Source organism: Malaclemys terrapin, chromosome 3 (assembly GCF_027887155.1).
Source record: "Malaclemys terrapin pileata isolate rMalTer1 chromosome 3, rMalTer1.hap1, whole genome shotgun sequence".
In the NCBI taxonomy this organism is placed as follows: domain Eukaryota; kingdom Metazoa; phylum Chordata; order Testudines; family Emydidae; genus Malaclemys; species Malaclemys terrapin.
The window spans coordinates 114,506,497-114,531,788 of record NC_071507.1 but is presented as its reverse complement, the minus strand read 5'-3'; the positions used below and the strand labels follow the sequence as shown (position 1 = coordinate 114,531,788).

General features: G+C 45.3%; 1 protein-coding gene across 1 annotated transcript in view; it reads left to right on the top strand.

The window, feature by feature from the left end:
• The first annotated feature begins 9,006 nt into the window (after positions 1-9,006).
• RNF217 (ring finger protein 217) overlaps positions 9,007-25,292 on the top strand; it is an 80,728-nt gene continuing 64,442 nt past the window's right edge. Inside the window, exon 1 of the mRNA XM_054024547.1 lies at positions 9,007-9,856. Within this exon, the coding sequence (XP_053880522.1) occupies positions 9,248-9,856 (609 nt within the window). The 5' untranslated portion in view covers positions 9,007-9,247. The remainder of the gene's footprint in view (positions 9,857-25,292) is intronic.

Genomic DNA, 25,292 nt, shown 5'->3' with positions numbered 1-25,292 from the left:
AAACAGACCAGAGTTCCTGAAAACGCGAGCGTCATGAACCTTGCCTGGCCATCCGACGTTGATGTTGGTAAAATGTCCCCTGTGGTCCACCAGTGCTTGCAGCACCGTTGAAAAGTAGCCCTTTCGGTTAATGTACTGGCTGGCCTGGTGGTCCGGTCCCAGGATAGGGATGTGAGTTCCATCTATAGCCCCACCGCAGTTTGGGAATCCTATCACAGTGAAGCCATCTATGGTCACCTGCACGTTTCCCAGTGTCACTACCTTTGAGAGCAGTAGCTCAACGATTGCGTTGGCTACTTGCATCATAGCAACTCCCACGGTAGATTTGCCCACTCCAAATTGGTTCGCGACTGATCGGTAGCTGTCTGGCGTTGCAAGCTTCCAGAGGGCTATGGCCACTCGCTTCTGGACAGTCAGGGCTGCTCGCATCTGGGTGTCCTTGCGCTTCAGGGCAGGGGACAGCAACTCACAAAGTTCCAGGAAAGTTCCCTTACGCATCCGAAAGTTTCGCAGCCACTGTGATTCATCCTAGACCTGCAGCACTATGCGGTCCCACCAGTCCGTGCTTGTTTCCCAGGCCCAGAATCGCCGTTCCACAGCATCAACATGACCCATTGCCACCATGATGTCCACGGTGCGGGGTCCCGTGCTTTGTGAGAGGTCTGTGCCCCTCTCAGACTTAATGTCCTCACTGCGCTGCCGTAGCCTCCTCGCCCGATTTCTCAGCATCTGCCTCTGAAAAAGGTGCATGATAAGGCGCGAGGTGTTGACAACGGCCATAACTGCAGCGATGATCGCAGCGGGCTCCATGCTCGCGGTGCTGTGGCATCCGTGCTGTCAATCACCAGAAAAGTGCACGAACTGATTGCCCGCCGGCGCTTTCACGGAGGAAGGGCGGGAGTGAGGGTTGAATGAACGACAGTTACCCAAAACCACCCTCGACACATTTTTTGCCCCAGCAGGCATTGGGGGCTCGACCCAGAATTCCAATGGGCAGCGGGGACTGCGGGAACTGTGGGATAGCTGCCCACATTGCACCGCTTCCAATGTCGACGCTTGCCCCGTTAGTGTGGACTCACGAAGTCGAATTACTGTCCTTAGTGTGGATACACACGTTCGACTTTGTAATATCAGTTCCACAAATTTGCTTTAAGTAAAATCAAACTACTCTCATAGTGTAGACATACCCTTAGAGTTTCTATTAGAAAAGAGAGAAGAGACTTTATTTTAGGGTGGTATGGGATGTTTTTTTCAGTGCATTTTTTGTCAGTCTCAGGATCGAGTTGCATATTTGATCGTCTCTTTAATACATAACCTTGAAGCTGATAGGGATATGTTTGGGCAAGCTCTTTAAACACAACTATCTTTAGCTGCGTTTTAATCCCCAACTCTGAGTTTAAACTCCAAAAATCATAGAATTGTACACGGCAGCACTATTGGGCACACTGGAACCCTACAATTAGCTGAATGTCTACAGAGCTTAATTCAATCAAACTGTTCTGTGTATGTGGTGGAGTTAACTCTTAAACTATGGGCCCCAATGTTTAGAAGGATGGTAATGGTGCCCAAATGAGAGAGACGGGGAGAGTGGAGAGGATTAGAGTAGAAAAAAAGTATAGCGTTTTCATTATGTTAAGCTCATGGTGAGACATTAGGAGATACCAGAGAGACTAGCTGAAAAATGGGATTGGATTGAGCAAAGCAGGTCAAGAATGGAAAAATAAATTTGTGAGCCATTAGTGTAAAGATGACAGCCGCAGCTATGTTTGAAAGTGCAAGCCAAGGATGGAGTCTTGTGGTACTATCATGAAGAGGAGGAAATGGGAGGGGGACCCATAGAAAGAGATAGTTAAGAAATACACAGAGGGTTAGGTGGAGAACCAGGAGAGTTTGGTGTCACAAAAATTAAGGGAGGACAAGATTTTGAGAAGGTAATTATGATTGACCATATCAAAATCAGCAGAAGTGTTAAAAAGGATGAATATTAAGTATAGGCTCTGAGATTTGGCCATAAAGAGATAAGTAGAGATCTCAATGAAAGCTGTTTTCAGTGGAGTCAAGAGGGGTAGATCCTGGGGAGATAGATTAAGAAGGGTCATCCAAATTTTTCAGAAGAATATTTCATCCCACAATCCTGTGTATGGTTTGTAAACATGTAGGATCCAGCATTTTCACTGATTATTTGGGCCATGCTTAGTTCTCAATGACATTGCACTAATATCATTAGAGTTACCTTGTAATTTCAGGGTAGTATCGATGATGGCACCTGCATAGAGACTACTAGAAGCTAAAAAGATGGTGCTCTGTGGCATTGGTTGAGATCTTTTTAGGATTCGGGTCAAAATGATGCATTTTGAAGACTGGTTTAATAGATAGAAATCACCATCCCATGATCAAAGAATCCAAAGCCTTCTCTCCAACACCACTTGCATAGCCATTTGTTGACTTCCACGATTCGACGGTCTCTACCAGGGCCTTTTCCTTCCACGGGGAGGATGGATGAGAACACCACTTGCGCCTCAAACTCCTTTATCATTCTTCCCAGAGCCACATAGTCTGCAGTGATCCACTCAAGGTCATTCTTGGTAGTGTCATTGGTGCCCATGTGGAGAAGCAGGAAGGGATAGCGATCCGAGGGCTTGATGAGTCTCAGCAGTCTCTCCATCACATTGTGAATCCTAGCTCCTGGCAAGCAGCACACGTCTTGGTTTTCCCGGTTGGGACGGCAGATAGATGACTCAGTCCCCCTGAGGAGGGAGCCCATGACCACCACCGCCTCCTTCTCTTGGGAGCAATGGTCATGGAACCCCCATCTCTAGGACAGTGCATCTCATGCCTTCCAATCGGTGGAGTCTCCTTCTGCTCCCTTCCCTCAGATGTATCATCTAGTCCACCCTCCACATTAGTACCTGTGAAGAGAACATGAAAATGGTTGCTCACCTGTATCTGTATTGCTGGTACATGGACGCTCCTCTTTCTTCTTCTGGAGGTCACATGCTGCCAAATTTCTTCACCGTCCTTCTGTCCCCGTTGCGCAGCCTGCTCTGATTCTTCAGAATGTTGTGCCTGTAGAAGCATATCCTTACGTCTGTCCAGGAAATCTTCATTTTCTCTTATGCAATGCAGGGTTGATACTTGTTTCTCCAGACCTTGAACTTTCTCTTCCAATATGGAGACCAGCTTGCACTTTGTACAGCTCCCAGTCTACTGCACTGGGCAGCACAGCATGGAGAGGAGGTGACCAGTCCTCTGTGGAGAAAGAAGTGGTTCAGGACTATTTAGAAAAGCTGGACGAGCACAAGTCCATGGGGCCAGATGTGCTGCATCCGAGGGTCCTAAAGGAGTTGGCGGATGTGATTGCAGAGCCATTGGCCATTATCTTTGAAAACTCATGGCGATCGGGGGAGGTCCCCGATGACTGGAAAAAGGCTAATGTAGTGCCCATCTTTTAAAAAGCGAAGAAGGAGGATCCGGGGAACTACAGGCTAGTCAGCCTCACCTCAGTCCTTGGAAAAATCATGGAGCAGGTCCTCAAGGAATCAATTCTGAAGCACTTAGAGGAGAAGAAAATGATCAGGAACATTCAGCATGGATTCACCAAGGGCAAGTCATGCCTGACTAACCTAATTGCCTTCTATGATGAAATAACTGGCTCTGTGGATGAGGGGAAAGCAGTGGACGTGTTATTCCTTGACTTTAGCAAAGCGTTTGATACGGTCTTCCACAGTGTTCTTGCCAACAAGTTAAAGACGTATGGGCTGGATGAATGGACTATAAGATGGATAGAAAGCTGGCTAGATCATCGGGCTCAATGGGTAGTGATCAATGGCTCCATGTCTAGTTGGCAGCTGGTATCAAGCGGAGTGCCCCAAGGGTCGGTCCTGGGGCCAGTTTTGTTCAATAACTTCATTAATGATCTGGAAGATGGCGTTGACTGCACCCTCAGCAAGTTTGCAGATGACACCAAACTGGGAGGAGTGGTAGATATGCTGGAGGGTAAGGATAGGATACAGAGGGAGCTAGACAAATTAGAGGGTTGGGCCAAAAGAAATCTGATGAGGTTCAACAAGGACAAGTGCAGAGTCCTGCACTTAGGACGGAAGAATCCCATGCACTGCTACAAATTAGGGACCAAATGGCTAGGCAGTAGGTCTGCAGAAAAGGACCTAGGGGTTACAGTGGACGAGAAGCTGGATATGAGTCAACAGTGTGCCCTTGTTGCCAAGAAGGCTAACGGCATTTGGGCTGTATAAGTAGGGGCATTGCCAGCAGATCGAGGGACATGATCATTCCCCTCTATTCGACGTTGGTGAGGCCTCATCTGGAGTACTGTGTCCAGTTTTGGGCCCCACACTACAAGAAGGATGTGGAAAGATTGGAGAGAGTCCAGCGGAGGGCAACAAAAATGATTAGGAGGCTGGAGCACATAATTTATGAGGAGAGGCTGAGGGAACTGGGATTGTTTAGTCTGCAGAAGAGAAGAATGAGGGGGGATTTGATAGCTGCTTTCAACTACCTGAAAGAGGGTTCCAAAGAGGATGGATCTAGACTGTTCTCAGTGGTACCAGATGACAGAACAAGGAGTAATGGTCTCAAGCTGCAGTGGGGGAGGTTTAGGTTGGATATTAGGAAAACCTTTTTCACTAGGAGGGTGATGAAGCATTGGAATGGGTTACCTAGGGAAGTGGTGGAATCTCCTTCCTTAGAGGTTTTTAAGGTCAAGCTTGACAAAGCCCTGGCTGGGATGATTTAGTTGGGGATTGGTTCTGCTTTGAGCAGGGGGTTGGACTAGATGACCTCCTGAGGTCCCTTCCACCCCTGAAAGTCTATGATTCTATGTTGAAAGTGTCTTGGCTGTTGAATATATTTGCTCTGATGCAAAGTAGCGATAATGAAAAGTGAGAGTATAACTCAAGTGTGGATAAGAAATACTGTGTGTTTTTGTGTGTGGTGTTTGTATGATAAATCATATGGAAAAAGTTATTCCTCTATGGTGACAAATCAAAATCAGTTTTACAGTTTCTATTTCAAAAACCAAGAAACAAACATTCAATGAAGGCTACTGCACAAAATAATTAGTATTCTGTGAAGTATTTCACAATTTAATTATTTGTTTTATCTACTTTATCACCCATTTATTTTCAGTATAAAGACTAACATCACTGGAAGTAGAGAGAATCTCAGCTGAAGTGAGTTCTACACCCTATGGTTAAACACAGCAGGGTGAGGAGCTGGCCGGGGTCCCCCCACACCAGCCGATAAACTTTACGTGCCTACTCGCGCAACCCTGAGACGCTCTCCCCCGCCGCTGCTGGGGTCCGGAGCCCCGCGCCTCTCGCTCCAGTGGCTCCTTCCCCACGGGGCGGCGGGATGTGCCGTATGTGCCTGAGGCCCTGGGGGGGGACGGCCGGGCAGCGGCCACGGCGCAGCTGGGGCCTGCTAATTCCCCTGGCACCTGCAAAACAGCTTTTTTTTTTTTGCCCTCCCCCCCCGCCTCCCGCGTCCCGATATTTCCTGTCAGTGATCTGGTCACCCTATACATGTACCAGTGGGGGGTGCCTGACCCCCACATCACATCAAGGATCTTTCTAGCAGCTGGAAGGAAGTATAAAAAAGAGGGACAGTGACATTATCACTTGGCCTCTCTCTCCTCCACACCCCCTATCTCAACGCCTGGAAGCTCGCTTGGAAGACAAAGACTTTGACTTGGGAGATTGGTCCAAGCTGGAAGGGAGTCCAGTCTCTGTACTGTGAACTATGAACTGCCAGTAACATCTACTATGGTGAGAGACAGCTTGATTCAAATCCTGCTTAATCTGTTAAAGTTAGAATTTAGACTGTTTTTATTTTTATTTCTTAAGTAACCAATTTTGATTTCTATACCTGCTACTTATAATCACTTAAAATCTTTCTGTAGTTAATAAATCTGTTTTATATTTGGTTGAAGTGCTTGGGGAATCTTAGCTCTGATTACAAAGGGTACGTCTTCACTACCCGCCGTATCGGCGGGTAGCAATCGATTTATCCGGGATCGATATATCACGTCTCGTTAAGATGCAATATATCGATCCCCCAATGCGCTCACCGTCGACTCCGGAACTCCACCAGAGCGAGCGGCGGTAGCGCAGTCGACGGGGGAGCCACGGCCGTTGATCCCGCACCATGTGGACCCCAGGTAATTCGATCCAAGATACTTCGACTTCAGCTACGCTATTTGCGTAGCAGAAGTTGTGTATCTTGGATCGATCCCCCCCCCCCCCCCCAGTGTAGACCAGCCCAAAGGCTGATGCGTGTCCACTTTCCATTGAAGAAGTGGTGATCTAATTGATGAACTTGCACTTTCCAAGGGAGTCTTGAGCAGTGTAAGATGGTATATTTCTGGGGTGCAAGGCTGGGGGTTGGGGTGATTGGCTGGTGCCTCTTTCTGTATGATTCATGAGTGGCTTGGGAAGCATTCATGCAATTTAGGAGGGTGTGGGGCTCTATATGCTGGTGGCTGAGTGATCACAGTGCCTAGAGTGGTTTTGCTACTTGTCACTGGTGTAGCATTGGGTGAGACAACCCAGGCTGGAGCATTAAGGTGGCACAGTGGTCCCACAGTTCCAGGTAGTACCCTGGGGATCCTGTCACATTAGAGACCCCAGAACAGGGAGGGCCAATGCACCATGGCCCTCCCATTTTTGAAAGTAGATGGGCCAGGCCCATCCGCTTTTCACCATGGGCCCGGCCTCGTGCCCCTCCTGTTCCCTCCGACGCCCCAATCCTGGCCAGCTTGGAAGCTGGAGCTTGGCCCAGGTCAGAGCGGCCTGGGGTGTGGAGGGTCTGCAGCTCCTCACAGCTGCCTGGGTGTCTCTTTCGCTAGGGTTGCCAACTTTCTAATCATAGAAAACCAAACACCCTTGCCCCACCCCCTCCCCGTGGCCCTGCCCCTTCTCTGAGGCCCCGGCCCTGCTCACTCCAGGCCCACTCCCTCCATTGCTCGATCTCCCCAACCCTTGCTCACTCGCTCATTTTCACCAGGCTGAGGCAGGAGGTTGGGGTGCGAGAGGGGGCGAGGGCTCTGATTGGGGGTGCAGGCTTTGGGGTGGAGGGCTGGAGATGAAGGGTTTGGGATGCAGGAGGAGACTCCGGGCTGGGGCCAAAGGGTTCGGAGTGTGCCCCCCCCACACTTTTAGGAAGAATCCATTGCCCCTGCATCACACCCTTCTACCAATTTTTGTGTAGACATCTCTAAAAGATTATCAGATGGCAATACTGTATTAGCTCTCTTAGTTAATTTGAGTTGATTGCAAAATCAATTAATTGAAATTACAGTGGCCTAGATCCTCAAAGGTATTTAGGCTCCTAACTTCCATTGATTTCAATAGAAAGTTAGGAGCCATCTGGGGCAATGGACCAAAACCTCTAGCCTAGACAAGATATAAGAGGAAGAATAAGCACCTTTTATTAAATGCCTGCTGTACTTGCCACTATCAACACTGCAGCTGTCCTAGAATGGGCTTTATGTTATCTGCTATATCTATGTTGATGTCGAGTTCTGAAAGTTATTTTTCCTTGCTTTTGGACAGGCTTTCTAAACAGCATGCACAGGCATTTTTTCTTCAATCCTCTTACTTGCAAATGACCAGACACATTGGATGTGTATTTATCAATTTGTCTGATTTAAATCACTTTTGCAGATGCCAGATTTGGTGTGCCAATCATAAACCTAAATACCTATGACACTAAGAGGATAAAGATGATGTCTCTATTTTTTACTGTTTGTTTTCTTTGGGAGTAATTTTTAATTGGACGTTGGATTTTTATTCAAAATATATCACATTCAAAGTACAAAGACCCTTTAAAATTGAAAAGGGTGTTTGCTTCCTAATGAGTGTAATAACTTTCTCTATCAATGTATCCGTTAACCTGGGGGGGGGGGAGGGGATGTACTAGTGCATAGGTGACTATTGCTTTTTAGAGTGAGGACAGATCATCACATCTGGCTAAAATGAGCCTTTTTTAATGGAAAGGTGCGGAGGTGGTCATCTGATTTTTCTGTAACTTAGATTTACACAGGTATGCTGGAGTAAGAATATGGAAATACTATCTTGTGAAGAACCTTAATGACAAACTCTCTCTTGTGAAGAATTAGTGGACAAAACTGTAAATACACAAAAGAAGCACTTCCTTTTTATTTTAAAGCTGAAACTACTCTGAAGAAACCTCAACGTTCGTGTCAAAGATTGTTTAAAGTCCTTATAGCCTGCTCCTGCTATACTTTGGGTATGTGGTGGGGAGCCAGGGAAGCTAGTGGGATTGTATGTGTGAGTGAAGGAGAGGGGCAGTTTTAATGGGTGTGTGTTGGGGGGGGCAGAGTTAAGAGGGTAGGTAGGAGAGAGAGGCAATGTTAAGGGGTGGGGTGTATGTGTGAAAGAGGGGCAGGATTAAGTGGTAGGTAGGAGTTTGTGTGTGTGAGAGTGTGGCAGGAGAAAGGGGTAAGTAGAGATATGTAAGAGAGAAGGGGGTGTTTGTGAGGGGCAGAGGTGAAAGGTGGGTGAGTAGATAGGGGTGTGTGTAAAGTAGGATGACCTGACATCCCAATATTATCGGGACCTTCCTGATATTAGAGGCGTTGTCTTATATATGCAATTATACCCTGCCCCCCCCAAAAAAGTTCTGATATTTCATATTTACTATCTAGTGACCCTAATTAATGCAGGCGAGGAAGAGCGGTTGGTTGGTTGGTAGGTGGGTGGGTGAGAGAGGAGCAGAGTTTAGGGGTGGGAGGGCAGAGGTGTGTGTAAGGGAGGAGCAGGCAAAGACCCAAAGGGAAGTGTGAGAAAGGGGCAGGGTTAAGAGGTGGATGAGGTTGTGTGTACGTGAGGGGCAGGACTGAGGGTGGGTGGATCCCTCGTGTAGGCAGGAAGGGGCGGAGAGTGGCCCGGCCTGGATACATGTGAGAGGGGGGCCGGAGCCGGTGCGGTTCCTGGGGGGACTGCGCTGAGGCTGGGCAGGGCAGGGCAGGGCAGTCCGAGCCCAGCTCTGTGACTCTCCAGGGGCCACAGGGGCGACCGGGGCTGCGGCATGGGAGCGGGGCCCGGTGGAGCCCCCGGGCGGCGTTGACCTGCGCAGCCCCGGCGGCGAGTGGCGGCAGCCGCTGGCCCCGGGGAGGCAGCAGCGGTTCCCCGCTGGGTCGCGGAGCTCCGGGGCCCGGGACCCGGAAGCAGAAGCGGGGCCGGAGGCGGCTGGATGGGAAGCGGCGGGGATGGGGGAGCAGCAGAGCTCGCTGAGCACCCTGCGGGCGGCCGCCGCCGAGGCGCCGTTCCCGGCCGGCGGGGCCCTGGAGCCGGGGCAGGAGGCGGCCGAGCCGGGGGAGCCGGAGCCCGGTAGCAGGCGGCGGAGCGGGGAGCAGGAGCCGCTTCCCGCCGGGGCCCCGGGGAGTCCGGAGCGCAGCGAGGAGTCGCCGCCGCCCCCTGAGCCTCCCGCGGAGGAGCCGGGGGCCGGCGGGGAGCCCGGGGTGCCCGGCGGGGAGGAGCCGGGGTGGGACTGGGGCAGCAGCCGCTGCCGCATCCCCCCGCGGCGGCACGTGTACTGCACCGTGTACTGCGTGGAGAACGACCGGGCTGGGGCCGGGACGGGACACTCGCCCGCCACAGCCCCCGGGGCCGTGCCCGCCCACCGCGCCCCCGTCGGAGACCCCTTGACCTCGGGGGGCAGCATCGAGGTGGACTTTTACCTGCTGCCCGAGCCCTACTTCGGGCCCCTGCTGGTGCTCTGCTGCCGAGTGTGCCTGGAGGAGAAGCCCATCAAGCCCCTACCCTGCTGCAAGAAGGCGGTGTGCGAGGAGTGCCTGAAGCGCTACCTGAGCGCCCAGGTAAATGCCCCGGTCCTTCTCACCCTCTCTGTGGAGATAAATGCCCCGGCCCTCACCCCCTTTGTGGAGCGCCCTGACCCATCCCATCCAGCACTCAGGTAAATACTTCTGCTCTCCTCACCCTTTCGATGGATGGCCCTGCCCCATCCCATCTTGGCTCCCAGGTACATTTCCTTGCCCTCCTGAGCATCCAAGCTATCAGCCTAGTTGAGAGAGCTCTGCCATTAGGGCAGGCTTCATGCCCCTATTCTTATCCCATTTCTTAGACTCCAAACATAGTTAAAACTTAGTATTTTTCTCTGAAGTGACTGGTTATAGGGCTGTTCCCTCTCTCAGGTGTAGCAGAAGGACTTGCTGTTCACTGGAGCTGGACATTATGGAAGTGTACACACTCTTCCTCTCAGTGGCTGAAGGATTTGTGTGTGTAGGTTGAAGATGCTCTAACGTTTAAACTCATTTTCTTTAAATTTCTCTTGAATTATCCCAGCCTGATAACATCAGCAGGTCAGTAAAACATGAGAGACTGATTCCCCCCCCCCCTACCCCACCTGTTGCCAGGGGCCGATTAAAACTTTCCACTCGGTACTGGCTAGCACATCAGTCATTTTGTATGGACCCTATGACTTTTTTCAGTGACTAGTGGAACTGGGCTAGGCTTAAATGGGAAAGGAACCATCTCACTCTGCCAATCTCACTTAAATGGAGATGGATGGCAGGAGAGAGATCACTTGATCATTGCCTATTAGGTTCACTCCCTCTGGGGCACCTGGCATTGGCCACTGTCCGCAGACAGGATGCTGGGCTGGATGGACCCTTGGTCTGACCCAGTATGGCCATTCTCAGGTTCTTAGATCAAAATATAATTTAAAACTTTTCCGATCCTAATCTAATATCAATAATAATCTCCATAGCTGGATTTAAAACTAGTCTGTATGTATCAGCAGTACTAATAGATTTATCAGGTTTATTTCATACAGCATACTGCAAACAACTGTTGAATTGCACACCAGGGTTGATTTTTCAGTAAGTTACTTAAAACTAAGGTGAAGCCTTATACCCCAGTGTAGAAAAGTATTTACCAAACTGTTTCCAAATTTGATAGGAGTACTTGTGGCACCTTAGAGACTAACAAATTTATTATCGGAATATAAGAAGTGGGCTGTAGTCCACGAAAGCTTATGCTCTAATAAATTTGTTAGTCTCTAAGGTGCCACAAGTACTCCTGTTCTTTTTGCGGATACAGACTAACACGGCTGCTACTCTGAAACCTCCAAATTTGATGATTTTTTTATTAATATCTGAGAGCTATTGGCTTATTTTAGTAACTGTTTATTACTTAAATGCTAAAGTATCATGCACAACCACATGCTTTATCATGCTTCACGTTTTAGTGAGCTTACACCATCTTTATCTCCGTTTTTGCATTTTCATATTGTTGCCTCTCAGTCTGAATTTAAAAAAAGTATGTTATTTTATAATTTAAAGTGCTTACTGTGACATGATTGACTTAATCTACCCCAACACTTTTCCTTAAAACTAACAGAATTGCTAACTAGCTTAGTAACTATAAGGTTTTTTCTTTGAGATGACTGCCTGACAGACATACTCTGGGTTGAGGCATGAGTTCTTTGGTCCTCATCCTGCAGAACCTTACATACTTGCAAAGTCAAAAGCACTACTTTTGGGTAGCAGGGTGTGTTAAGTAGGGTGCGTGTATAGTCCTGTTCGTGCACTCCCATTAGTGGATATAAAAGTGTTTATAACACAAACTACAGCACAATTCCTTCTATTAAATAAAAATTAGGGCTGTCAGTTAATCATAGTTAACTCATGCAATTAACTCAAATTAATTGTGATTAAAAATTGTGATCAGTTTTAATTGCATTGTTAAACAATAGAATACTAATTGAAATGTATTAAATATTTTTGGATGTTTTTCTATATTTTCAAATATATTGATTTCAATTACAACACAGAATACAAAGTGTACACTGCTCACTTTATATTATTATTTTTGATTACAAATATTTGCACTGTAAAATGATAAACAAAAGAAACAGTATTTTTCAATTCACCTCTTAAAAGTACTGTAGTGCAATCTCTATTGTGAAAGTGCAACTTACAAATGTAGATTGTTTTGTTACATAACTGCACTCAAAAACAGAGCAATGCAAAACTTTAGAGCCTACAAGTCCACTCAGTCCTAGTTTTCATTCAGCCAATCACTAAGACAAACAAGTTTGCTTACATTTACAGGAGATAATGCTGCCCACCTCTAATTTACAACATCACCGGAAAGTGAGAACAGGCGTTTGCATGAGACTTTAGTAGCCCGCATTGCAAATAAGGATGTAAATACTGTTTAAAATGTTAATCATTTAAACGATTAAAAAATATTTTGTTTAAGTGGTTAACCGATTAAAGGGCCTGCTGGCATGGCTGGGGCTGCTCCGGTCGAGCAGTACTGCTCCGGGTGGTGTGGCTGGGGCTGCTTTGGTCGGCGCAGTGCCATTGGGGTCGGCGGGCAAGCCAGCCACGAGGTTAGTGGTTAAGGCAGATTAACCAGTAAGACTAATGCTTACTAGTTAGCCAGTTAACATTTTATATTCCTAATTGCAAGGTATTTACATGCTAGCTATGCTAAGCATTTGTATGCCCCTTCATGCTTCGGCTACCATTCCAGAGGATATGCTTCGATGCTGGTGACGCTCGTTAAAAAATAATGCGTTATTTAAATTTGTGACTGAACTCATTAGGGGAGAATTGTATGTCTCTGGCTCTATTTTACCTGCATTCTGCCATATATTTCATGTTATAGTAGTCTCAGATGATGGCTCAGCACATGTTGTTCATTTTAAGAATACTTTAGCTGCAGATTTGACAAAACGCAAAGAAGATACCAATGTAACATTTCTAAAGATAGCTACAGCACTCAACCCAAGATTTAAGAATCTGAAGTGCCTTCCAAAATCTGAGAGCGATGAGGTATGGAGCATGCTTTCAGAAGTCTTAAAAGAGCATCACTCTGATGCGGAAAGTACGGAACCTGAACCACCAAAAAAGAAAATCAACGTTCTGCTGGTGGCATCTGACTCAGATGATGAAAACGAACATGCATTGGTCCGCACTGCTTTGGATAGCTAGTGAGCAGAACCCATCATCAGCATGGACGCACATACTCTGTGGTTGAAGCATGAAGGGACATGTGAATCTTTAGCGCATCTGGCAGGTAAATATTTTGCAACGCCGGCTTCAACAGTGCCATGTGGACACTTGTTCTCACTTTCAGGTGACATTGTGAACAAGAAGTGGGCAGCATTATCTCCTGCAAACTTGTTTGACTGAGCGATTGGCTGATCAAGAAGTAGGACTGAGTGGACTTGCAGGCTCTAAAATTTTACATCGCTTCATTTTTGAATGCAGTTTTTTGTACATAATTCTACATTTGTAAGTTCAACTTTCATGATAAAGAGATTGCACTACAGTACTTTTATGAGGTGAATTGAAAAATACAATTTCTTTTGTTTTTTATTACAAGTATTTGCTCTGTAAAGTGAGCACTGTACACTTTGTATTCTGTTATAATTGAAATCAATATATTTGAAAATGTTGAAAACAAAAAAATTAAATAAATGGTATTCTATTATTGTTTAATTGCACAGTTAATCTGTTTAATCGCTTGATAGCCCTAATAAAAACCAATTGTAAGACTAAAATAATGCTGATAAGGAAGGCGGGGAGTGTAGATCCATGCAGTCAGTCATTGTGAAGAACCATATTTACTGTAGTAAGTAAATGTTCCCCTTGTTTAAAACATAAAATTCTTGCCCTGGGTAAATAGCAAGTACTTAAGATACCCACTGTGATTAAAAAATAATCACAGGAGATGTTGAGGTGTCTCAATTTACCAGTGACACTGTTATTCCGATCAGTCTGAGGGCATCTGATTTAGAGGTTAAGGTCTTGTCTACAATGCAGTTTTTAGCCTGTGGTGTAGCTGCACCAACGCAAGCTCTTAGTATAGACAGTGGTGTAAACTGTGACATGCACTGATGCAGTCTACCTCAGTACAAGCAGCAATGAGTCCTTTGGCACCTTATAGACTAACAGATGTATTGGAGCACGAGCTTTCGTGGGTGCATGCATGCATCTGACGAAGCGGGTATTCACTCACGAAAGCTCATGCTCCAATACATCTGTTAGTCTATAAGGTGCCACAGGACTCTTTGCTGGCTGCTTTTACAGATCCAGACTAACACAGCTACCCCTCTGATACTTGATACTTTAGGGTAAGTCTACACTTACTTGCTGGTTCGGCGGCAGGCAATCGATCTTCTGGGATCGATTTATCGCGTCTTGTCTAGACGCAATAAATCAATCCCGGAAGTGCTCGCCGTCGACGCCGGTACTCCAGCTCGGCGATAGGAGTACGCGGCATCGACGGGGGGGGGGGAGCCTGCCTGCCGCGTCTGGACCCGCGGTAAGTTTGGATTAAGGTACTTCGAATTCAGCTACGTTATTAACGTAGCTAAATTTGCGTACCTTAGTCTGAAGTGGGGGGTTAGTGTGGACCAGGCCTTAGTATAGATACTCACTAAATCCAGGGAGTAATGTGGTGTAAAGGTATGGATAAAACTCCAGTTATTGGGTTTATGTAGTTCTATAATGGGAACATCTGAGATATGTAATAGGAACTTTTAACACCTGTTGGTACTGGAATCCTTACTGGTTCATATGGCATATCAGTTTGTGGAAGATTACTGACAACTAGAACTATCCCTCCATGCTATTAAGTCTAGAGATTGTCTCAGCTAGGGTAATTGTTTGGGTTTTTTTGTTTTTTAGAACTTATTAACTAGCATGTTCTTACACTAACACAGAAAAGGCAACTTAAACTTTTTCATGTTCTAGCTGGTTGAGTTGAAACATAGGCTTCCTCCTAGGCTTTAACTCGACCAGCTAATGTGTGTGCCAAAATACAGGTTGCTTTGTCTGTGCTAGTGTTGGAATGTGCTAGATGACATTTGAAAAACAAAACCCGAAATCAAGACAAACCTGGAATGTCTTATGGAATGGTGTAGTTTTGTTCAGATGGTAATAAACTCCATGTTGTTGCATCTGATAGGATGAGAAGAATTTGAAGGGGGCACATACAGGTATCTTTGTTTCCAGTCCAAGAGAAATGTATCCAATAAGGATCCTTGGTACTTACTATCCTCAGAATGGAACGGATTTCATTTTGCATTGAGTTCTATGGGAAATAGGTCCACCTGAAGAAGTTTTCTATCTGAGAGCATGGGTTTGCCAGGGCACTCTTCAGTGGCCAGTTGTGCTGGATACTGTACTTAGAGCTGAGGTCATCTGTCAGGATGTTATCTTTGCCTTTAATGTGGAAATTTCCAGTTCTTCATAGCTTCCTGATGTGGTAGTTGTGCTGAGCCCCACCCTGACAGTTGACTTGGCACACAGCAATAGTATTACTCACTAAAAGTTGTGAAAAGGAACACTTTGAGGCAGGATAAAAATGGCAGGCAGGCTATCAAGAACATGACAGCTGGACTCTTCCTAAAACTAGAGACCTTGTATTATGAGATGGTTCAGCTGGGCTCTGCAATCTAAAACTGATGTGTCTATTACTAATACTGTTGATGATGGGCTGGGTTGAAGGGAACTCCTCAGCAAGCATGCAGTGCTTTTATCCACAACCACAGAGATTCAAGTTGCAGGGTGCACAGTGCTTGCCATGATTGTCTACAAATTGAGGTGGTTGAACTGTTTTTAGCTAATCCTGCATTGATCTCAACTAGAGTTTGATTATAGGAGCAAGAAGCCTTCAGACTGAGGAGTCTGATGCAGAATCTCAGTTGTCTGAGGATTTGTCCTGAGCTAAAGCAACTTTGAACGTAGCCTGTAACTAGTCTAGTGGGAGGTGCATGGTATCTGGAGTCTGAAGCTGTCCCTGTTAACTACTCCATCTGCAGGAGGGTGGGCTTTTGAGGGATGGTTCTTAGGCCTAAGAAATAGAACAGCTAATATCTTAGGAACCTAGTGTGCAGCCCTTTGAGGTGTGAGGTCTAGTATTGACTAGTCATTAAGAAATGGACATACACAAGCTTCCTTAAGGCTGCTATTACCTCTGTATGCTCTGTGATGGGTCTTGGGGATGACTATACAGAGTCCAAATGGCAGACACCTCTCCTCCCCCGATTGTGTTGTTCTGCTGAAGTATTTGCTATCTTCAAATCAAGAATCTCAGACTGGTCTTCTGGATACAAGGATGTTATCACAAATGCCAACATCACTATATAGAATTTCATCTGCTTGGTAAATTTGTTCAAAAGTCTCAAATATAGTGAGATGCAGCTCCCTCTTTTGGGACTCAGGAAATAACAAGAAGTAGTACTCCTTCTCCATGTACTGTTAAAGGACCTCTCCTAAGACTCTCTCTGGAATAGAAAAAAGATTTGTCTCTATAGCACTTTCTTGTGAGAGGAATTCCTGGGAAAGAAGAGAAGGCAGGATGGAGTGGAAATAGGTCTTGGAAATTAGTTAAAATAGTGTAACCTCCTTCTAACTTCTCCATGTAGCAAGGGAAAAGGAAAGGCAGCTGGCAAGAAGGGAAAATGTCTACAATCAAGTTTGGTTTGAACCTCTCAACAGACATCATCAGGCATTCATAACTACCATGAGTTTAAGAACCTACACAGAATAGAATACAATAGACTTGTGAAATGTAGTATTTTGGTCCAGTTGTTATAGGAGCTGAACCACTGGTGATGACAAACAGTCTCTGATGGTAAAATCTGCTTTTCTCTTCAGAAGATACTGATTGCCTCTGAGTAAGTCCTTGCCTGGACAACCAGTGGAAAAATCTGGTCTTTGAAGTTGTAAGGTGATAGAACATATTAGCAGAAATATCAAAGCCTAAAGACTTCAGAATTGCATTAAAGTTTCTGCGTCATTTTCCTATTGAGCAAGTGTGGGGCCTGTAGTGACAGATTTTCAGCAGTTTTTAATCATGGCTTCTGAAATGGTGCTGAACAGGGTTTTTTTTTTTTTTTTTTCTCTCCTACAGTTGCAGTTACATGGTGTTCTAGTTCATTGCCAATGACTGTTTTCTGCTTTGTTTAATTTTGCTAGCATAGGACAAGACTTAAGAATCACAGCCACCCCTTCCCACATATACATCAAATTCCACCTAAATCTGTCTGTGGAATGTGCCACCTAATGCTTAAGCAGTGTGGCAGAGCACTTTCTGCAGATGGAAAAATTACTCTGCAACTGCAGAGTATTCTCTGTTTTAGAAATGTAAAAACCAAAAGCTGAGATTAAATCAGTCCCCACCTCACCCCCAGTAAATTAGTCATTAGAAGTTTAGCAGATAAGACCAGAGTTCTGATAATGGTCCTGATATTGACTTACTGCATGTGACCTTTGGTAAGTCACATACTTGTTCTCTGCCTCAATTTACCAATCCAAAACTTGGGCATGATATTTAACCGACCTCTCAGGGAGTCCTTTAGGGTTGATTAGGAACTGGTTGCCTGAGAAAATGCTTCTGTTCCCTGTATCATTAGGTTTACTGACTTTAAACAGCCATTGGGGCTGTGGGAAGGAGATGATTGGAGTAAGATTCCAATGCCTGTGTGCCAGGTGGAGGTGACCCTAGAAAGCATGGATGGATCTGGCTATAGGAATTCCATGGCATGGGAGCTGAAGAAGACAGTCACTTGCAAACCTCAGCATAGGTAGCATGTTGGGGTGGGACTGAAGAGTGAGGGGGTGGAACTGCAGTGCTGTTTCTGGGCAGCACCATCTATGGGTAGCCTCCTTAGTGCTGATTAAATTACCCCTAGGGCTGCTGACCAGGAGGCAAAAGGTGGCTGAAAGCTAGGTTAGCAACCCTTCCCTTGGGCTGTAAATTTTGTTCTGCGTAGCGTATAAACTAAGAAGAAAAGGGAGAGATTAATGTACTTGACTTCTCAATCTTAATATTGTATTCATTATGCTGCTCTTACATGACATTCAGCTTTCTTTATTTTAGAAGCTGTGTACACACACAAGCCTGATAGATGAATGATTCACTTCCTCCTCTCTACTAGTGGTTTGTAAATCTGAGTCAGAGTGAATATTTGGTATTTGTTTATTTGAGAATTCCCTCTAAAAACAAAACCAGACATAGTGAAAGCATTTGGTACAAAGATTATGAATAACTTCAGCTATTCATAAAACAAAATCTTGGCTAAATTTGTTCTGGATGGATGAACTGGACGAAACTGAGGTGAAGAATTACACTTACAGTAACTTTTTTCTCACTTCATTAATCTGCAAACTTGATAACTACCACGCAAAACTGGTAGTCTTATTGCCCAATTTTCAGAAAATATTAAAATGACTAACTCATATTAGTGAGATTTCATTATTTCTATAAATTGTAGTACAGTACATTAGTAAATATGTGAAGTATTATAATTAAATCTATCCTATCATTTTCCTCGTAAATGAACCAAGTAAATCTTGTGGTACAAGACATTTGCTGTTTTTATTGCTTTGTTTATTTGTGGATCATCAAGTTTTGGTCTCCCATTTGTTAGTGATGTGTTTTACTTAAAGTTTGCTTGCAGTATTCATTCCTATGTTAAAAGAACATTGTCAGGTCAACTTAAGTGGCATGCTATGTTCTGAATATTTTTATATAGTAAGTTGACCCCTTAAAGATGCTGTAAGTGAAAGAAAATGGAGGAAAATACTTTTTTGTTTCATTTTCTCCTCTATGGAGTCAGTCTGTCCCCTGTTTATGTGGGTCTTTCACACAACTGGAGGGGAAAAAAAACCTGAAAACATGTAAAACCATGCGGGCTGGTGGGGAGGTGGGAGCAGGTGTATTGCCTACCTTGATCTTTAAAACTGACTAGATTTTAAAGCTGCCTCTGTTGTGCTTGCATGAGCTAGATCTGACTCCTTATGTGCTAGATCCAATGTATGCTTCTCTGGTGGTATAAAGTGGATGCAGAGCTACCCAGTATGAACAGCTGAGAATTACGCTGGTGTGGGAAAATCATCAGCAGGTGTACAGCTGGCATATCCAGATCTAATCCACATAGCCCCTCCCCCATCTGTATATGGAGCTGGAGAGTATGTGTCCAGACTGTGCTGTGCTTCAGTGGCTGCTGGCTGGCATAACAGTCCTGGGGGCTGTTAGGAGCCGTTTTAGCAGTCTTGAAACTGCTCTAAACTATGTTGGCCTTGGGGATGGCTTAGAATAGATCCCAAGATTGGGAACTCCCAAAGAGATCTGTTGCTGTCCTTCCAGTAGATGTTCCCAGTGCTTATTGGACATGGTTGAGGATTAAACCTAAGAACTTGAAAGTCAAATGGTGTGCAAAATAAAGCCAAATGTTGAGTATTTTTATAGCACTCTCAGATATGTAAAGAGATTTTCCCACAAACTTTTATTTTTAGAGGGAGAAATAACTGGTTTGGGATTAGGCTTGGAAAATGTTGACCCCAAAGGAGAATGTTTCTGAAAGTTATGCTCATATAAAAACAGAAGATGTTAATAGAATTCTGTATGTAATTGGCCTAATGAATGTATTAATTACCATAAATACTAACAGAAAATATTGGTGAGTCTGAATTATAATCAGGCTTAGCAATCTAGCTCCCTTATAAATCATTTGGCCCATGTGACGTGGAATGCTGTTTCATACTCAACATTCTCATGGAATTTGGCAAGCATGCTCAGATAGAATGCTGTAGGTTTCATAAATGTATATTCTGATGTTGATAATCTCCTCCCACCCCAAATCAAACTTTATCTAGGTTACAAAGTATTCAGTGACCAATAGGGTAGGGCAGATGGGGGTGTACTTAGGACACAGCAGGAGGAAAGTTTGAGAAGGACAGGGCAGATGAATGACTAGCAATCCTGTGAGCCTGAGACTGACAGCTGCATGGGGAGAACATACCAAATAATACTAGGAAGTGCTGCATTGTGTATTACACCACTGTTCTAAGCTCTTATTTTTATTTCCAGACAAAAACGACATTAAATAGAAGTTAAGATTGATAATACATTGTAATGGGTTTGGGCCCTTTGGGGAGTCACCTGATGTGCTGGGATGCCACTGAGTCAGTCTATTCTGCTAGCCTGGGTCCCCTTTACCTGGCCTTGTTAGTCTAGGCTCACAAGCCTCTTCCAGCCAAGCACACAGGCAGGGCCACAACCAGCTGCACAGAGAGACAGAGATCCATCCGCTCTGGAAAGATTCCGCCTTAGGGGCTCACCCCAACACTCTGGAGCCCCTCCCTTTAAGAGGTAAAAACCCAAAGATTTTATTAAATTTGCCCCCTCCCTCAATGTGGAGGGAGATATGCATAACTTCCTCTCTCTTCTCCACCCCCCCCCCCCCCGATTTAAATCACTAGTCAGGAAGACTTTAATCATGGATTTCTACATAAAAGTGCATTCTTGTTGGTTGTTATAACCTTAATATATATTCTTCACAACTCAGAGATTGATGTAGGTTTCATTTTTAGAAGGTACATACTATACATTTTAAAGTGGTTTATTTTGAAAACTTTTCAGATTAGTTTTATAGCTATATCAGAAAATGAATGATTGTGTGGTTATTTCATTTACCAAAGGTAATTGAAGCAGATAGTTCACCTCCCAAAGACTTCATGAATATTTCCAATTCAACAGGTTAATCATTAATATTTGGAGGAAATTCTTGCTATGCTGTATTAGGAGGAGAACATCACCAGACATTTAAATTTGTTTTATTTAACTAAAACAAGAATGTTATGTATTCTGGACTTTTTTCTTCAACAGCAAACATATACTATTTTAACAAAACAAGCATAAGAATTTTTGAATTTAGTTAAACATTCAGGTTTTTTTAAATCAGGTTTGTTTTTGTTAAAATTGTTCTTAACTTAAATAGTTAAAAAAAAAAAAACAAAAATTAAATAGACTGTTAGCCAGGTCAACATGAGAAACTTAAAATATTGACTTCTGCAGCTAACTCAGTCGTCTTCACCTTCATTTTTATGTTTGTTCATAATCTGGAAAAGAAAAACAAGCTTTCCTGGTTTTTCAGGTCTCAAACGATCTCAATTTGGACTGAATTAGTCCAAAGGAAGAATATATTCTTTCTAAACCGGCAGAAGAAGCTGCTACTGTTAAAAGTGAGATTATCACTTCAACAGTCTCTGAATCCAAGTGCTTAAGTGACTTCCACCAGTTCACTGGTGTGACTTTCTTTAAAACATCATCAGCAAACATATTTCTTGAACGGTTCACCCTTCGCTCTGAAGTTTATTATAGTTGGCATTATGACGGGATGATTGCTGGATGTCTATGTCAGAGCCAACTCCTCTTCTTCAGCAGTTAAGGTTTGACCCTGGTGCCGAGTATTGAGAATATTTGCGAGAAAATGAGCTGGAGATAGTGCTTGTCCCATTCGTTTTTTTAATGCTTGTAATTTAATTCTGTCATTGCATATTTCTCTTTTTAAGATCTCACTCAGTTCCTTCCAAATTTCAACAGCGTCAGCAATTAAACAGCTATTTCCCTGCATTTTGTTCAAGCCTACAGAAATAGGCTTCAGGGTACTCAGCATGTGTTCAATATTTCTCTTAAGCCCAACATCTATTTTTTTCACTATTTTGTTCACAAATTGTCATCCGATTAGGTCAGTTCTTGATATAGTGAAACAGTCCGCTACTGAGTTCCATCGCACATCTGTGGGAGAGTTAGCTTGGTTCCTCCCACTTTTTTCAGAGCAGGTGCTGCAAAGTGGTTGTTACAGAAGTATTTTGCAATTTCAACAACATTAGCCTTTATTTCTGGAACACTGAACTCTTGGGCTAGGAGGTGCATCAAATGAGCACTGCGACTGTATGTTATTAGCTTTGGACTCTCTTCACTCTCTCCTAAATCTCTTCTTATCTTGAATACATTGCAGCATTGTCTGTGACCAAGCTGCGTACTAGACATTTGAATTTTTTTTCACAGTTTGTTATAGCTTTTACTGCCACTTCTTGTAAGTATTCTGCTGTGTGTGCATTTCCTTTTGTATCAATTGTTTCTGTAAGGAAGACATTCCCTTCTTCTGTTGTCACACAGGCACATACAATAGGATCATTGTGGACATTGCTCCACCCATTAGGACTCAGGTTAACAATTTCACCCTCTAGACCTTTAGCACACTGCTCAATTTCTCTTTCATACACTTTATCCAGCAATTTGCCTGCAACATCTGCTCTGTTGGGTGAACTGTATACTGGTCTTAATGACTGAACCATGTTAATGAAGTATGGGTTCTCAATCATACAGAAAGGAGAGTTTGTTGCATAAACAAACCGGGCAATTTTTTAATCAATTACCTCTTTTTGTAATCTGATGGTTCTTATCACAAACTTATCTATGGTTGTTTCTGCATGATGGAGATTTCTTTTTTCTTTTGGCTACAGGTGATATACTGTGGCTATGTGACATACATGATGTGACTGAAACACTATCATTGGCAGATAAATCAGAAACTGTAGAAAATGATGGTGATCTTGAAGGTGGATAGTCTTCAGAATTCTGTATGTTGAGGATGGATTCTCCTAAACGCAAGTCAATGCAGTTATTTAATTATTATTACCATACTGCTCATGTAGTATTACACATTGCATTCACTGACAGTGCTACTTTAAAGGTGAAATTGTAAAAGGAGGATCTGCCTATTTCAGCTATTTATTTTTTTCACAACTACATCTAAAATGATAGTACCATAGAGTAACAACTATATTTTTTGCTCAAACATGAGAATTTAAGAATAGTCCAGAAGGAAGACAGGCAGTCCTTAAGAAAGAAATATGAAATAAAAAAATTTACCAACCTGAAGTTCCTGCTTGTTCAGACATGTTCCTTTCATCATCTTCAACACAGCTTCCTCCTGAGAAGGAACACTTCTCATGATGTTTCATTCAGGCAACCAGGCCTTGCATTTCTTTGTTGCATTGTTTGCATTTTGCACGCATGCCTGTCTTCCCACAGGTAGAGAACTTCATTAAAATATTCCAAAACTGAGTTTCTTTTACAGCCTACTGCCATTATAGGTTTTCCCTTCTAGTGAGAGAAAGGTATGGTAGATCTCAAATCAATGAAGGCTACACTCAGAAAGACCTCAAGACTTCTGGAATATGCTGCTCAAACAGTTTCACTTTTGTTTCTACTGCCTGTCCCTTCTCACATTTATCTCTAGACTTCTTCTCCTTGTCCAGATCTATTCCGCCCCCAACTATCTTCTATTCATTGAACTTTTTGAAACTTTGCACTTTTAGAGAGAGGTAAGAGATTGACTCTGTGTACACAAATTTGCAGAGGGACAGTAGGATTGAGGTCTGTTATTTTTCACCTCTCTATATTTATTTAAAAACATTTTTGCTGTTAAGAAGCATGTTATCTCGAGACACAAATCCACAGTTTGAGAACTGCAAAACTAAGCATCTCTGTTGGTATCTTCTAGACTGAGCACTGTGTTCCATTGGGTAGATAGAAAGATTAACCTAAATAATCTATACAGCAGCCCCTGGAACCCGATAAAATTGGGTTCCTAATCTAAAAACTATTGGAACTCATTTACAAAACTTTTCTTAAACATTACATGAATATATTGTTTCATACTATAGAATTAGAATTTATAATCCTTATTCCATGATGAGATATATTTGCGCTATAATGCATCTTAATCAAAGCTATCTTTAGATTAGGGTTACCATATTTTGTGCCTCCAAAAGGAGGACACTCCACGGGGCCCTGGCCCCGCCCCCAGCCCCGCCCCCTCCCCGCCCCAACTCCGCCCCCTCCCCAAAGTCTCCGCCCCCTCCCCTGCTTCCCGCGAACATTTAATTCGCGGGAAGCCTGGGCAGGTAAGGGGGTGTGTGGGGGGGGGAGGTGCGGCCCAGGCTGGCCCCCCGGCGGCTCCAGCCTGGGTTGGCTCGGGTGCCGGCCCTGGCCCCCGGCCGACCACCCCCGGCCCGCCCAGCACTGCCGGCCGGCTCCCGGCGGCCCAGCGCACCCCCCGGCTCCCGGCGGCCCAGCGCACCCCCCCGGCGGCCCGACCCCGCGGCCCAGCGCACCCCCCCGGCGGCCCGGCTCCCGGCCCGACCCCCCGGCTCCCGGCCCGACCCCGCTGCCCAGCGCACCCCCCCCGGTGGCCCGACCCCGCTGCCCAGCGCACCCCCCCGGCGGCCCGGCTCCCGGCCCGACCCCCCGGCTCCCGGCCCCGCGGCCCAGCGCACCCCCCCGGCGGCCCAGCCCCGCGGCCCCGGCCCGGCTCCCGGCCCGGCCCAGCGCACCCCCCCGGCGGCCCGGCTCCCGGCCCGACCCCCCGGCTCCCGGCCCCGCGGCCCAGCGCACCCCCCAGCGGCCCGGCTCCCGGCCCGACCCCCTGACTCCCGGCCCCGCGGACCCCCGCGGCCCAGCGCACCCCCCCGGCGGCCCGGCCCCGGTCCGGCTCCCGGCCCGGCCCAGCGCACCCCCCCGGCGGCCCGGCTCCCGGCCCGACCCCCCGGCTCCCAGCCCCGCGGCCCAGCGCACCCCCTCAGCGGCCCGACCCCGCGGCCCCGGCCCGGCACCGCGTGCCCGGCACCGCGACCCCGGCCCAGCCCTCCCTCCCGATTTTCCCGGACATGCACGGCTTTTGGGGGATTTCCCCCCGGACGGGGATTTGAGCCCCCAAAAGCCGGACATGTCCGGGAAAATCCGGACGTATGGTAACCCTACTTTAGATAGGTTTTTTCCTCAAAAAGCATTTTATCAAAAAACTGATTTAAATAAAAAAAAATTCAGATTTAAAAAAATTAGTTTTTTTTTTTTTTTTTTTTTTTTTTAAATCATTGATTTTTATCCACCCTGGACATTACATAAACTGAGTTATATTATAAACAAGAAATAAGTTTATTAACTAAAAAAGGTGAATTTTAAGTGAATATAAGAGATAACAGACAGAACAAAGCAGATTACTGAGCAAATAAACCAAAGTACGCAAGCTAAGCTCAATATATTTAAGAAACAGGTTACACAATGTAATTTCTTACCCTAAATGTTATTTTAGACAGGTTGCAAAGTTTCTGTGGTTCAGAGTTCCGGTTATATTCCTTTTCAGACTAGACCCCTGTCTCAGCCCCCTTGCCTTCCCTTCAGGTGGCCATGGAGAGGAGGAGTTTTGTTGCCTTCCTCCCCACCCTTAAATAGAATTTACATAAGGTGGGAATCCTTTGTTTCCCAAACTTGAACCCCCCTTTCCATCCAGTGGAAAGTTACAAGAAGTCCCAGGTAATGTTTAGTATCAGGTGACAAGACCCACCTGACTCTGTAGTATCACAGCGTTCATGAGTCAGTGGCAGTATGGAGTGTCCCCAAGAAGGGCAAGCCTTTTCA